Below are 14,829 nucleotides of genomic sequence, written 5' to 3' on the forward strand. Positions count from 1 at the left end.
ACTAGCAACCCTCCCGGAAGTGGAGTACATTTGCGAACACTTACATTTTTTACACAATGCTTATGATTGAGGTGTAAAGGTAAGGCAATGGGGCTGAAACTACACGGCCGAATTGTTAGAAATACGACGTTTCGTGCCACGTTCACACATCATAGCTTGTTTGAGAATCTCTGGTGGGAAAAAGAAACTCAGCACCCCAACTGAGCTTTAATTTGAAATGCAACACCGGAAGTGGTTTCCGTTCTCGTTATGCGAATTGATAAACTTTAGTTTGGTGGAATCAGGAAGTTACCAATCGTAAATCAATCCGTGTCGCAGAGTGAAACCGTCGTTAAACAATCACGAACCTCAGCGATGTGGTGAGTTGGTTTGTCATAAACAGAAACTGTCCAATAAAAAGTAATTATTAACGAACGCGACAAATCATCTTAGCTTATCCTAAGTTTTAAAGGCAGGATGAAAGAACTGCAAACTGCGTCTAAGAATGACCGAGTTTAATGTTGACGTCGTTCATCTGTAATGAAAACAAATATAATTCAACATATCGACTAGAACAAAGCGAACTGCATCGTAATTCGGCGGTGTTATGATCCAGGAGGCTCCTCTCACCAGCAGCAATTGTGTGTGTGTGGAGGCTGGTAGACTGTGCAGCGGGACCTGCGCGACCCCAGCCACAAGTGTTGACTTGAGACTCGGCTTGATACTTGCAACTGGAGTTTTACTTCGTGAGTTTAGCTTTTATTCATCGGGGTGTTTGAATCAAGAAAGTTCCGTTTTGTCACAGATTCAGCTGGTAAAACTGCAGCATTAAATACACTTTTCAGACCTCCACCAAGGCAGAGTAGACCTCCTCCTTATGTCTGTCTCAATAGTGATGTTTAACATGTTATTGATTAGACCTCCCTCATACCAACAAACTTTGATTCAACAATGTTTGGTTCCAATGTTATAGGAAAGGTTTAGCTGTTGTTATGATAGTGCCACCACCAGATCAATCAATGTTTCATTTTTTTACACAAGTAGTAAGTTCACATGTATTTTGTAAGTAAGATCCACGTCCTCTCAAATTTGGCAGACAAGTATAGTTTAAGTTCAGACTTACTGTTGGGCTTTACTTAATAACTTAATATGATGTGACAGTTGAAAACAGTTTGAAGTGCTCTCTTCATGCTTCATGCATGCTGTCTGCGGCCAGTGGAACACATATTATTATTCTGTGTGTATAGGGAAGCTGTGAGTCATGTCACTTACATGATGATTTCAGTGTGTCTGTGTGTTTGTTTGCACTGGCTCGGATTTTCCAAAATGAATGTCTGAACACGGAGAGGAGGTATGAATAACTTCTGTCTCATTTCTTCTCGGCATCTGTAATATAACAAATCATAACTGATTTTGTGTTTTGCCCTCTTATTTGAGTCTTTATAGCTGAAAATGGGGCGACTCTGCCCTTTGCCCCTGGTTATCAATGAAACGACTGCGTTTGTCGATCTTTTCTTGTATAGGGGCACAGCTGAATCCCGGCCACCCTCTGAGGATTCGCACTGCCTGGATACTGGTCACCAGTCTGTCCAGTAGGAATGTCCTATTGGTCCGTGGGGCTTTCACAGGACACAGGAGACTCTCCAAGCAGAATGGAGGAGCAAGGCGGTGAGTCATCCACCCACATTTCTTCCTTTTCCCCTTCATCCCTCCTTAATAAATCCTGTGCCACTGCCTCACTGCAGTCTGCTTCTATGTGCATCATCAGAAATTGATTTCTAGTCCCATGTCTGGCATGTGTCCGGTATGCTGCGTCAACACGTAAACAGCAAAAAGTGCAAATTAGAATCAGGTCTGCCGATGCCAATGTGTTTGTCATTATCGGAATCTCCTGCCTCAACTATGTAGTTAGGTTGAGTAGTAAGTATTTGCTGGCGTTTCCATACAACTGTTTAAATATGTGGCCCACAAAACTGTCAGATTGATAATAAATGATAGTCCAGTGGACCCAGTTCACATTTCTTTTTGTGGGAAAACCTGAGCTGCAATAGGCTAGAAGAGACATTGGTCGTGGGGGAATGTAGCCAAGTGCCTACATGTCAGGGTTGCTGTCCTGGAGGCAGACAGGCAGGTAATTTTTGTCCCACATGTATTCTTCATATGTGGCAGATCAGATGAGGTCCAGTGATGCAGAAATATAGTTCTTCTTTGTCATTTTTGTGTGAGTTTGTATGTGTAGCTGTGAATCAGGCTGACCTGAATTTATATAATCAGTTCAAACCCATAAAAAATGGAAAGAGGCCGCCATATACGTCAGATAGATACGCAGAAAAGCAGAAGCGGGCATGGAGAGCTGTAGTGAACATGTAGCTGCGATGTGTTGGTACAGGAGGTGTTTTGTGCAAATGAAAAGTGGAAATTGAAATGTACACTGCTGCTTAAATTTAGCAAAAAGAGAACTGAAACATCCTACAAACAATCGTTGTCTGACTCTGTACGCACTGATAGAGGGCTAAGACATGCGTTGTCGCTTCACACACACACACACACTGACAGGATTAATCTAGTCAAAAATGTATAATGTAAAAGATATTTCAGCTATCTTCACAGTCTTGGCTTTTTCTTGGTGGTTTTGTTAAGATATGGAGGCTAATGTGTGACACATTGCTCTATTTCTTCTGTGTATTCATGATGATATGCAGTGATGTCATGGGGGGTCATGAGCTCTCCTGGCCGGGCTGACCGGGCACTGCCGATGGTTGCTTTTCAGTTAAAGTAGTAAGGAAGTGAAAGTCTGTAACCTCAGTGATTACACTCTGGAAGCTTTGGCTCAAGTCAGTTGACACATGTGACCACCAGCGTTTGGCTCAGATTGATCCCAATGTCATATTTATGTCTTGGTACCATTTTATGGAGTGTTTTCATTTTTTGCAGTACTGTTTTGTCTACCTGCCTAGGGACAACAGATCAAAAATGTCAGCTCTTTGTGTAGTTTGTGACCTCATCACAATCTAGCAGCTGTGATCATAAAGCATTTTCTCTCTTGAGGTCATGTGTGTTATATAAAAGCCAACTTTCACAGCAAACAAGCCATCAAAGCAGAGAACATCAGCCCAACACAATCATCCACCACAGCCAGAGTATAACTGTGTGAAGTTGGCGTATTCAGAAAGCTCTGTCTATGCTGAAACAAGCTGTCGATATCAGATTTGTTTGCTTGTTTTCTAAAAGCTCCGTTTGTAGACGTTGAAAGTGCCAGTTTAATGCGTTAGTGTGGATGAGTTGCTGAACATGGCCCTGAAACAGCATCTCAGGTTTTGTCACTAATATGTAAATGTTGCGTCTAAGTCAGTGTTTGATGGTGAGCAAATGTATTTTCCAGAATGCTGAGTGTCTTCTTGTGAGAGAGCGATCATTGATATGAAGTCCACTGAGATTGTAAGATGACACCCGCTCAGACAGACAGAGAGAGGGAGAGGGAGAGAGAGAGAGTGGAAAGAGAGAGAGTGGCCCTCGAACAAAAGAGCATCATCCCCTGTCCCTCCTCCTCCTCCCTCCCTCCTCAGCCAGGCGGAGGAGAGGAGGTTGAGGAGCCGGTGAGCAGAGCCAGGATGGCTCAGGGGGCCGGGAGAAAGCAAGCAGCAGCCGAAAGGAAACCAACAAGAAAAAAGCCAGCGGATTCAGATATGACAGAGGCAGAGGAGGGAGGAGGAAGATGAGGAGTCGCTGCCTTGGTACTAGCAGGTTAGTCAGCAAAGAGGAGCCAACCCCCCCCCCCCGACTGAAGCCTTGTTTCAGGGTGCACATGTCGAGCTGACTGTCCTGACTGCTCGCCTGTCTGTCTGTGTCACAGGGCCATGCGAGTGACGTGATGCACCGTGACTCTGATCACAACAGACTGTGTAACGCTGTCAGCAGCTACGTTGACATTCTATACCTTAACGCGTCAATTCGTCAAGTTTTTCATCTTGAGTCACGTTGGTGTTGTGCACACTGAATGACAAACTCGAGCAACGCGCACTCATTAACAAACAAAAAGCAAACTGTATTTAGATGTAATTTCTCATTTTAGTGCTAAGTTGTTTATGGGCTTGAAACTTTGATCCAGAGTTCTATCGGAGCGTTCCATTTTACTCTATGCTTGACCACACTGCGCGACAGCACTATTTTACTTTTACTTTTGAAAAAACTTACACGATCTTTGTTGGAATGGTTTTTTATATGTAAAAAGATGGAAGTGATGACAACACCAGGTGTGTTTGTTTCACCGCAGAGCAAGAAACAAGACTTAGTGGCTGTTATGTGGTCGTGGTGACAGGACATCGCGTGTGACAGTGATCTGGTTGTGAGCAAGCCGGTGCTTTGAGAGCCCAAGCCTGTCTGCATGATGGACAGATCTATTTATATATTTTGTATGCAGGATAGAGTAGATAAGGTACGGCCTAACCAGAGGAGACGTCACCTGCCTTTATAACTAAGCCCCATCTGTCTGGCTTTGCAAATTTACTCTTCTATTTGCTTTACCTGAAACGTCCCAGTGAGATAAATAACCTCTTTTTCAAAAGTTGTCCGGGCACAAGATGAGCAGCTAAGCAAGTACCATAAAGTTTAAAAGACAGCGGAAACACAATCGCACAGCAAAACACAAACCAAACAACACAGAAATCAAATTCAATAAGAGTGCGTGTGTGTGTGTCTTAATTGTAATTGACTACACAGACTTGGTGACCTGAGTGGGATTTACGCTGAAATCGAAAGATCCAGGGTGCGAAGTTCAGCATACTCAGAGTTGAGCTGCATAACACCATCAGATGATTAAACTTGGCCGTATTCATGTGCATCTCATCCAGATGGACTAGCGGGGGGGCTTTTAGATGTTCTCTGTGCTCTGCCTCGTCCCTCTCGTTCAGTTTCTCAGTTCAATCTCATCCGAGTATTGATGTGGGATGGGAGCACGTGGTCATCTAATGGTTTCGCTCCCTCAGGATTTCTCATGTAGCCTCTGCAGTCTGACTTTCTCCGTCTTAATTATTCATAGAAAACGCAGAGCCACTGCAGTAAATGCATGCAGCTCAGCTGTACAGAATGAGGAAACTGGTGAAAATGAATAACAATCTGACCGACACTGAGCCCAGGGCTCTTGGGATTTGCGGTGTTGTGATTGCATAGCTTTTAATATTAAACAGTTAAAAACTACACACACACACACACACACACACACACACACACACACACACACACACACACACACACACACACACACACACACACACACACACACACACACACACACTTGTGTAGTATTGTGTACGTCTTGATTAAGCAGACAAACTTTGAAGAAAATTGAATTGAAATGGTAAATACAATTTCACACTCAAAGACAAAGTAAAAAGTTGCTTTCATGTCGGTGTTTGTATAAATATGAGATTACTTAGTGAAGTTCTGGTGGCTTCTAGCAGTCTGATCCCGAGTAGAGCAGACCTCCAGCTCTGCCCCTCTGTTCATGCAGGCCATGAAGCTCTATTACTGGGTAAGAGAAGCTTGATGCTCTGTTTTCTTATGACTCCCTGTTATCGATGGATTACGAATTTGCCTGATGACATCAAGCTGGCTGCGACTCGCTGGAGTCATCTTGACAATACAGACAAATGTACCACAACAAGCAATCTGCAATGTTGTTTTACTTTTCAGACCATGGAAATTATGGAATTTATTTAGCAAACAAGTAGAAGGCCTGATTATCATCTCAGTCCAAACGTATCGGTACTTCACTCATTAGTTTGATTACTCCAGTATTTTCCCGCGTCTAACGACTTCACTCAATCCAAGGAAAGTTAATCAACTGGACTTGCTTTTAAAGGCTTGAAGACGTTTCCCTTTCTCATCTCTTCAGTTCTGGCAGACTGGTCTACGACACCACCTATCACCCACATACATTTGTTCTCTTATCTCTCCCCAGGAGACTGAACAATCATTCAGCCTCTAATAAACATTGTTACAGCAGAAAGGCGGACCCCAAGGACTGAAGTTATTATCCACACATGATTGGAGGGGACAGGGAACTCCAATCAATTCAATGACGATCGTCACAACAAACAAAAAGGAGTATCATCAAACCTGATTATACCTAACTAATAATACTTAAATGATACCTAGATAATACCTAAACCTGATTATAACTAATCAGGAGTATCAACGACCCTGACTACAACTCCAGAGGTTAAAACCTCCCCACCAATCCCCACCAGTCTGCCAGAACTGAAAAAGCCTTTCAGATGAGAGGTCGTGCATCCAGGCTGTACAACAATCACGAAGTCTGTACGACAATCCACAACATGAGAGGTTTCTTTAATAAGGCCACCTTCTGGGTGTACGTCTGCTAACAAGGCTGCGGTAAGACGATGTTTTGGACCTTCATGTTCCTCCTGCAGCCTCCGTGTGATCTGATTGGCTGTAGAGCTCTCACTCCTTCTCCCTTGGGCATATTTTTAACCTTCTTTCACCACACTTCTCCCGTTTTTCTTCTTCCCTCTCTGTTACCAGGCGCTGGAGATGAAATGGGAGCAAAGGCATCATTGGTGGAGGGCCCGTGTCCGGGCTCCTCGCTGACGCCTTCTCCCACTCTGGAGGATATCCAGTCAGCTTATGAAGCTGGAGAGAGGGACGCTGCCAGAGAGCTGATCCAACAAGCCTGCTGCATGGAGTGCAGCACGGGGAGTCCTCGCATCGACGGGGTGAGTATGCCAAACTCCACTCGATGGAGGCATTTCCACCACTGAAATGAAGCATGATACTTCAGGTTTGAGTATTTGTCCAATTATGACTTCTTCTTATGACTACAACGGTAAAATTTAACAGCTTATTGATCATGATAACACACATGCGCAAACTACCAAGTCCAGTTCCATCCCATCAGTAGTGACATCACATGTCCACCAAGTTTGTCCATAACCTTTTTGGAACATGCTACTAAAGTGCAGATAGCCCAGAGTGAAAAGGTTGGACTGAAAAAAATAAAAATTGCTTCTGTGTTTGCTATGTGTCAGGGCACAAAGCATCACATAATCACGTTCCCCTTTTCAATAACATCACCAACCTCTCTTTTGTATTTTATCACAATATTTCCTCTTTAGCATGCTGGGTAAATTATTCGTAAAACACATTGTCATACAACAATAAATGTGTGTTCTATCACACTGCATGGACCCCATTCCCTTCTCTTCAAGGGCCTTTGTCAGAATTCTCCTCCTCCTTGGTTAGATAACAGGCATACCTGTGGACTAAAGCACCTCGCAGGTGAGTTGCACAAACGAGTCGGGAATTTCCCCTAATAACAACAGGGAAACTCTTGCATTAGCATTCCTACAGCATTACAGTAATTATTATTTTCACCGGACAGGACTGACATGTGCTGCCCAGAATCGCCTGTGTATCTCCTCCCCGTAAAAAGAATAACTTTCCCTGGGAGACACTTTCCCTTCCTTTGACACCAGAGCAGTAAGCAGTATAAAGTGTGGCAGCTCAGTAACACGCTGACCTGGCTGTTGTGTTGGCAGTCTTTGGTGATGGAAAGCTGGTATTGTTAGGGAATCTCTATGAATGAGCCTCAAGGCGTTCCTATATAGGACAGTATGATAGTGAGCTATTCCGTAACAATTCCTGCAAACAAGGGTTACATTGTCATTTTTCACAAATAATGAAGGGCATTTTATTACAGGGATAAACCCCAACTTCCAAGATTTAACCACAGATTCTGTTCCCACGACCTCATATGGTTGTGCTTTAGTCTGAATAGTATGTGTTAACATTTCACATCTGAGTTTTTGGATGGAAGAATATTTACATTTTACAAACATTTAACTCGCCTCTGTTGAACCTGAAAAACCAGTCCAACAACATACACCCTGATGAAATGTGAGTGTTCATTCAGGAAGCAGCTTGAACTTCAAGTAACAAATACTATATAGTATAACTAAGCCTTGTTAATGTGTAAGTTACTGTCACACATCCAATCACAGCCCAGCTCACAGTGGGTGAGTTCGATTGACACTAAAGCAGAAAGAAGACGTCGAAGAAACCAGTGGCGTGACAGTGCGACTCACTGTGAACGTGGCTTGTATTTTTGATTTGATGCTTGTTTAAAGGTGTGCCTGTTGTCATAATAGAAATACGTTCATCTGATAAAGTATTCATTGAAGTTTATTTTACTGCTGCTGCTGTTGCTGATTGGTCAACAGCAGCATTCTAGGTTCATTAGGCATCTGGAGTGTTTTCTGCTGCTTCACATTGCTGAGCTACTTTCTATCACTGCGCTTAATGCTGTCAGCATTCCTAGCTCGCATTGCACAATTACTACAATTGCCATCTTGCTGTTATCCAACAAGAATACGTGTGCAGTTTACAAATGGAAAAGCTACAAGACATTAACATTCTGAAAGACGTCCCATTCACTGCAGCATTTTTCACACTCATAACTCTAAAGGTTGCCATTATGTAGCTAGCTAAAGTAAAACAATCTCTGCTTCAATTTTTTACTTGCTGGGCTAGTGCAGAGTAACAACAACAGGACTGCTTTTCTCAACAGAAGCTTGTTATTAGTATTACATTTGTGTCAAATTAAATCCATAATGTGAAAATGTGTTAGATGTATAATGTATTGTCAGCAGGTTTGTCAGCATTATTGTGGCATCAAGGTGTCATGTATCGCAGTTAGTTGGAACATCTCTCACTGCTGTGGATTGTTGCAGGCTAAAACATGAAAGGTTGCCATAGTTCAGGGTCCTCATCGGGCTGCTGTTAATACCTTTGCTATTATTTGGTAAAGGTCATTGATCATTGCTGCCCTTTCTCTCTCTGTGGTTGTGTTGATGTAGGTTCGTCTCCTGTGTGTGGCGACTCAGCACGGTGACCTGCTGGGTGCACGCTACCTCCTGAAAGATGCCCACGTCTCTGTCCCCCAGGAGCCGACCATCAGTCACCCAGGCATTGTGGCAGCGTTGTACGGCCACGCCCCTTTGGTCAGAGAGCTGCTGGATTCTGTGCCTGGTAAGAAGAATTGGAGTGCAGTATCTTATTATTAAGTCTCCCTTAGTTGAGAATGGGATGTATATCGGTAAGCTGTGTGTGTGTTAGGTCCCTGTCTGAGGAGAGATCTGTTGAACTGGATGCTGGCCACAGCTTGCAAGCAGGGGCATCTGGACATTGTCCGGCTGCTGGTCCTCGGCTACGATGCGGACGCTAAGGACTGCGCCATCCACAGTGAGGACTTTGCCGTCATCAGTAGGCTGCCACTGTACGCTGCAGCACAAGCAGGTAATGGGATGAATGCTGCAGTTCCATCATCATCCAAACCAAAACTACACGCATAAAAGAGCAGAACAGAACAGATTATTATTATTCAATCCAATTTAATTCAACTTTATTTCTAATGCACCAAATCACAACAAAAATCTCAAGGTACTTTAGACATAAAGTCACTTATTCAAAGACATGCAGTCAAAGAAAAATGTGTAATACCAGTAATGAAGATTAGGATGTGTTGTAGTGAGCTGGTGTGTGTGTTGTGCTGCAGGCAGTGAGGAGATCGCCTGGTTCCTGCTGCAGAACGGTGCAGGCTTCTCCTCGTACACCCTGATGGACCACCCAGTCTTCAGCAAACAGCTCCTCAGAACCAAACTGCAGGAGACGTCCAGCACGGAAGGAGAGCAGGTCTGTGCTCGACATACTCATGGCATTACTCAGACGTTTAAAGTGGACATATTTTCAGTGTTTGCAGTGTTTTAAAGTGCAAAAACACTGTCCTCCTCTGCCAGTACCTAAAAGACAAATCGTCTTAATTGTAGGTCATTACATCCAAACAAGGTTATTAACATTGTTTTTTGTAAGTTGTATCATTCTGTAGATACTTGTGGCCATCTTGTACTCCAGTTTCTGTCTTCATTTCATCTCAGCATGTTTGTCTGCAGGTTCTCAGTGTGTGTTGGAGTGGCCTGCAGCTGCCCTGGCTGGAGCTGGACTGGTTTATGGATGTCTCCTCTCGTATCACCCACTTGGATCTGTCTTCCAACAGCCTGAATGCGCTGCCCTCTGTCGTTCCATGGGGTCTCATCCACCTTCAGTCTCTGGATGTTTCTAACAACCAGCTGAAGGAGCTTCCGCCTGCCCACAGCTCCCAAGAGGTCATTTGCACCAGGTACTGGTGTCCAGTAGAATCCCTGAAAAATAGACATTTTTAACTGCAGCTCTCTGACGCTATTGGATTATAAACAGAGTAATTTGTGTCAGTGCTGTGCTGTCTTGGCTTCGTTGTAAATATGTGGAAAGTGTCGCTGTGATCCATGTGTCACCCTACCATTTTTGCTTTCCTTCAGTTTAAACCAGGTAAATCTCTCTCAGAACCAGCTAACCAGTTTACCACTTGGACTTCTCCATCTGACCAACATCAGGAGACTGTGTGCTACCAAGAATCAGCTAAAATCCCTGTTTGACATCCCCACCAGTATGTTCCACTGCAAGTTGCAAGCATGAACTACTATAATATATTTCTGTTTGTATGTGTGTAAGAAAATCAATTTAATCTAGACTTAACATGGCAATAAACAACCATGAACCAGTGAAACAAAGCAACAAAAACAAATCACTTTTTCACCTGATGTTCCAATGAGCTTAAGGCCTTTCTCTCTTTTTATGTCAGCGACCAACTGGATCGGGCTCCGCAAGCTGACAGAGCTGGACGTGTCTGATAACCTTTTGACCAGTTTGCCCACAGCTGTGATGCACTGTTTGAAATCTCTGAGCTTCCTGAGTGTGTGCAGGAACAAACTGAGCTTGTTCCCTGACCCCTGGGCCTGTCCACTGGTAAGAAACCACCAGCATAATATTCACATTCCAGGCGTCTGACATTTTGTCAGATCTGCTCTTTTAGTTTTCAGTGGTTCACATTCATGCTTGTACTTTGCCAGGGCTCCCTTGAAAATGAGGACATAAATCTCAATGGGACTTCCCGGTAAAATAGAGGTCAAGCACATGTGTTAAAACATGTTTGTCTCCCTGCCCTGCAGAAACTATGCAAAGCCTCTGCCAACGTGATCGAAAGTCTTCCGAACACCATCTCCATCTTCTGGAGGAATCAGCTGCAGGAGGTGGACTTCTCTGACAACAGCCTGCAGGAGCTGCCCTCTTACATTTTTGAGCTGGAGGTAATGAAGAAGAATGGGATAATTATGATGATTGATTGTAATTATTGTTATTTCATATGGGGATTCCAATTAAATAGAATTTGATAGCTCACCTGACAGCCATAAACTGGACACAAACAGGAACACACTCACACACACATCTTAAATGCCCCTAGATGGCGCTGATGCAGAGTGTAGGTTGATGTTTTGGACAGTTTAGACTTCACTTCCTTGTCTGAGACACAAATAGAGATGATTCAAGTTTAGGCTGAAGATATTTTTTTTCTGTGTTTATTGGATTAAGCAAATGCCAAATGTAGTTAACATACACACATACAATATAACTTTCTCTCTAAAACATCTACATTGTTGTGTTAATTAAATAAAATAAAACATTTGTGAATAGAAAACATTAAACTATGAAGTAATGATAAAGAAGAACTTCAATACCCAAACACAATACATGGTTTGATTAAACTGGACGAGGAGATACACGATAAACACATTTATTAGATTTCTGCTGGAATAACCTGGTTAATCTGTCCTGGTTTACCCCTAGCCGTGTATGTTTTGAGGTTGTTAAGAGTGAAAGTGTTTGCGACAATACGACTAGAGAGAGTTAAGTCACTGGATACAGAGAAGAAACTTTAAATCAGCACCATCAAATTTGTAATACTCAAGGACTCAATTCTTCATTTGTGACTTCCCCTGCTTCCTCAATTCACAGTCAGCTGACCTGAGAGAGACAGACGGAAATCCTATAACAATTGTGTGTATGTATTGTGTGACCCCCCCCCTCCCCCCCTTCAGGCTCTGCTCTCCCTGAGATTGTGTGGGAATCACATTACGACACTCCCTGCCCCCGCTAAGTGGAAGTGCTCCCATCTCAGGACACTTGACCTTTCCAGGAACCAGCTGGGCAAGTAAGTCCATACTTACTCATGTGCAATATCCTGCATACTGAACTCAGCACTGCTTAAACACATTACAGCAACTCTCTTACACAAATACGTGGTTTAGTAGTAAGTAGTAGGAAATCAATAATCAATAATGCCTGAACTGTTCTGGATGGAGCTCTGTATCTATTGAAGATCCATTCAAGCTGTTAGTGCTTGGGTAGCTGGGTTAGTGGTAGTTGCATATTTGTAGCCCTGCTCAGGCTCTCAGCTATGCCTGGATACTATCTATTATAATATCTATAATATATCTATTGATCCATATACTATCTGAAGATGATTTTCCTACTTATCCAGATTCTCCAGATCCAATGGTGGAGTGTTTAAATTTGAAGTCTGGCTTTACTGTTCTTACTCTCTGCCACAATCTAGTGGAAATCAAGTGTTAACACACGACAAGCAGTCTGAATGGTTGTCTATGGCCCTAAAACAATGTTGAAAAAATGTAATAACCTTACAGCGGCTTTTGGCCTACAGGAAAAGACTCACTTGCGGTAAGAACAGTGCAACAGCAACACTCAGTGGACAGTCTGGGTTATGGTCTTTATTTCAGAAGTCCCCTATATCATCTGGTTTGAATTTCTTTCTGTTAATAGCATTTGTTGTTGTTGTCGCTTTTAGAACAGAGGAGGGGCAAAAAACATCCAGGAGGCTGGCCTTTCTGACAACATGGAACAAGAGGGACCAAGACCCAGGTACCTACACAGATCAGTGCTCATCACTCTGATGGACTCCACACATACTTCATAAACACAACACAATCATGCTAACTGTGTCGCATCATGCATCACGGATCTGTGACAAATATAGTATAAAACACCCAGAATTCTAAAAGGGGAAATTCATCATCATTTAATGGCAGGAGAAACTCTCCACCCATCCATCCAGTATTTTTGAGAACACATTTGTCCCATCATCACAATTTTAAAATCTGAGGATGGGACACAATGTGATTCATATTCAAATGAAAGTCTTTGATCAGTCAGCAGTATTTTCACTTTGTGCACGTGTGTGTGTTTCAGTGCGTGTACTTCTGTGTTGGCAGTGTGTCCGATTGAGTTTCCTGTGATTCTGCGGGATTCTCTGGAAGTGCTTTTCCTGAATGACAACCAGCTGGAGAGCGTTCCACAGTCATTGTGCAGCCTGCACAGCCTCACTGAGCTCTACCTCTCCAAGTGAGTCTGTCTGCCCCTGTCCGTCTACGTCTATCTCCGTCTCTGTTTGCCAGTCTATCTCTGCCTGTCTGTCTGTAAAGAACATAATGTGCAGTGATGGAACATAAATATAAAAATTCGGAACACATGTTGGATTGTGACGAAGGATCAGATTTAGGTCAGTAATCGTACCAGCAAGACAACTAATAATTACGTAAATTTTTCCAAAGGTTGCAATGTTTTCCTGAGCCCAGTAGGTGTCATCCTCAGACTAAAAAGATTTGAGAGGCTTAACCTACATTCCCGCACAATCTGGGAACTCCTCGAAAGCTTCGCCGCTACACAAGTATTTATTGTAACTGGAGGAGAATGCATGGGAATGATGGAATGGAAGATGTCTGTCGTCCTGCTGCAGCTGTTTCTAGGTTGTTTATATACGCAGCAAATGCAGTAAAAGTGAGACTTTCTCAGTCACGGACACACATTGTCATGATGCTGCCAAAACAAGATTTTTGGCAGTGAGCCCAGTGCGTGAGTGGTTTACTTCCTAGATATCCGCTTCAAGTTTAGTTAGATCCAAATAACTTCACTATTGCCTTAGAAAGCCTTTGACCTCAGAAAACCTTTGACAGTAACAACACAGGGATCCAGAAGGTCCGTACACCTATCAACCCAGTAAATTAACATCAAGTATCACCAGAATACTGTAATTTACTCAAACTATGTCAGTGGTGAAGTTCAGATGTAACAATGTAATGTAATGACTTTAATGTAATGAATGTATCCTTGGTCCACGCTGTCTGCCAGTAATCCTGGGATCAGGGAGCTGCCGGCAGAGCTGGGCCAACTCTCCAACCTCTGGCAGCTGGACATTGAAGACCTCAATATTACTAATGTCCCTCAGGAAGTCAGGAAAGAAGGTACAGTTAAATATGGAAGCTTGAAAACATTTTGTAAAGCTGCTCTTAGCAACACTACAATACACACACTACTTGACGATATCGTGAGGGAAATTTGGCATGATTGTAAAAAAATAAGTATTGTTCTAAGTGAAGCTTATCATTGCTGTCAGAAATTAGATTATTCAGAAAAACGTTCCCCACAGGACCAGCTTCTGTCCTGGCTTTCCTCCAAGCTCACCTGAGAAAAGCAGAGCCTTGTAAACTGCTGAAGATGCTTGTGATTGGCCCGCCGAGGCAGGGAAAGACTGCCCTGCTGGAGGCTCTGCAGACGGGCAGGGCCTCCCCCTTCAGCCCGGCAGGTTGCAGCATCTCCACCTCCACCTTGGAGCTGGACAAACCCAACGGGGGCAAACACAGCGTGAGAGAAAGCATGCACACACACAATAATAAGAATACAAAATGACCTGTGATCACTATTATTCTAACTATATAACACAATTTAATCTTAGTAATACAGCTGTTGTAGTAAAATTGCAGTCGTCTGTGAAGGTTCTTAGTCATCCAGGTCATGGATGAGAGGCAAAATATCAACATGTCCGGATGCCTGAGAATACATTTTCCTTTATAAAATTTCAGTCTTAAAAGTGGATTAGAATATTTC

General features: G+C 43.1%; 1 protein-coding gene across 4 annotated transcripts in view; it reads left to right on the plus strand.

The window, feature by feature from the left end:
* The first annotated feature begins 255 nt into the window (after positions 1-255).
* lrrk1 (leucine-rich repeat kinase 1) overlaps positions 256-14,829 on the plus strand; it is a 40,051-nt gene continuing 25,477 nt past the window's right edge. For 2 of the 4 annotated variants that reach the window (XM_076155410.1, XM_076155412.1), the window contains exons 1-15: positions 256-359; positions 1,503-1,647; positions 6,523-6,713; positions 8,853-9,024; positions 9,112-9,291; positions 9,551-9,687; positions 9,945-10,171; positions 10,350-10,477; positions 10,673-10,836; positions 11,040-11,177; positions 11,967-12,079; positions 12,734-12,807; positions 13,158-13,287; positions 14,074-14,186; positions 14,372-14,586. In XM_076155410.1, coding sequence (XP_076011525.1) covers positions 1,578-1,647; positions 6,523-6,713; positions 8,853-9,024; positions 9,112-9,291; positions 9,551-9,687; positions 9,945-10,171; positions 10,350-10,477; positions 10,673-10,836; positions 11,040-11,177; positions 11,967-12,079; positions 12,734-12,807; positions 13,158-13,287; positions 14,074-14,186; positions 14,372-14,586 — 2,052 coding nt within the window. In that variant the 5' untranslated portion in view covers positions 256-359; positions 1,503-1,577. Of the gene's footprint in view, positions 360-1,312; positions 1,331-1,502; positions 1,648-3,361; positions 3,724-6,522; positions 6,714-8,852; positions 9,025-9,111; positions 9,292-9,550; positions 9,688-9,944; positions 10,172-10,349; positions 10,478-10,672; positions 10,837-11,039; positions 11,178-11,966; positions 12,080-12,733; positions 12,808-13,157; positions 13,288-14,073; positions 14,187-14,371; positions 14,587-14,829 lie in introns of those variants that run through there. The other 2 variants (XM_076155411.1, XM_076155413.1) reach the window with 2 other exon arrangements.

This window comes from Genypterus blacodes, unplaced genomic scaffold (assembly GCF_046128005.1).
Source record: "Genypterus blacodes isolate CSIRO-AG114 ecotype Tasmania unplaced genomic scaffold, CSIRO-AGI_Gbla_v1 ptg000067l_1, whole genome shotgun sequence".
In the NCBI taxonomy this organism is placed as follows: Eukaryota; Metazoa; Chordata; class Actinopteri; order Ophidiiformes; family Ophidiidae; genus Genypterus; species Genypterus blacodes.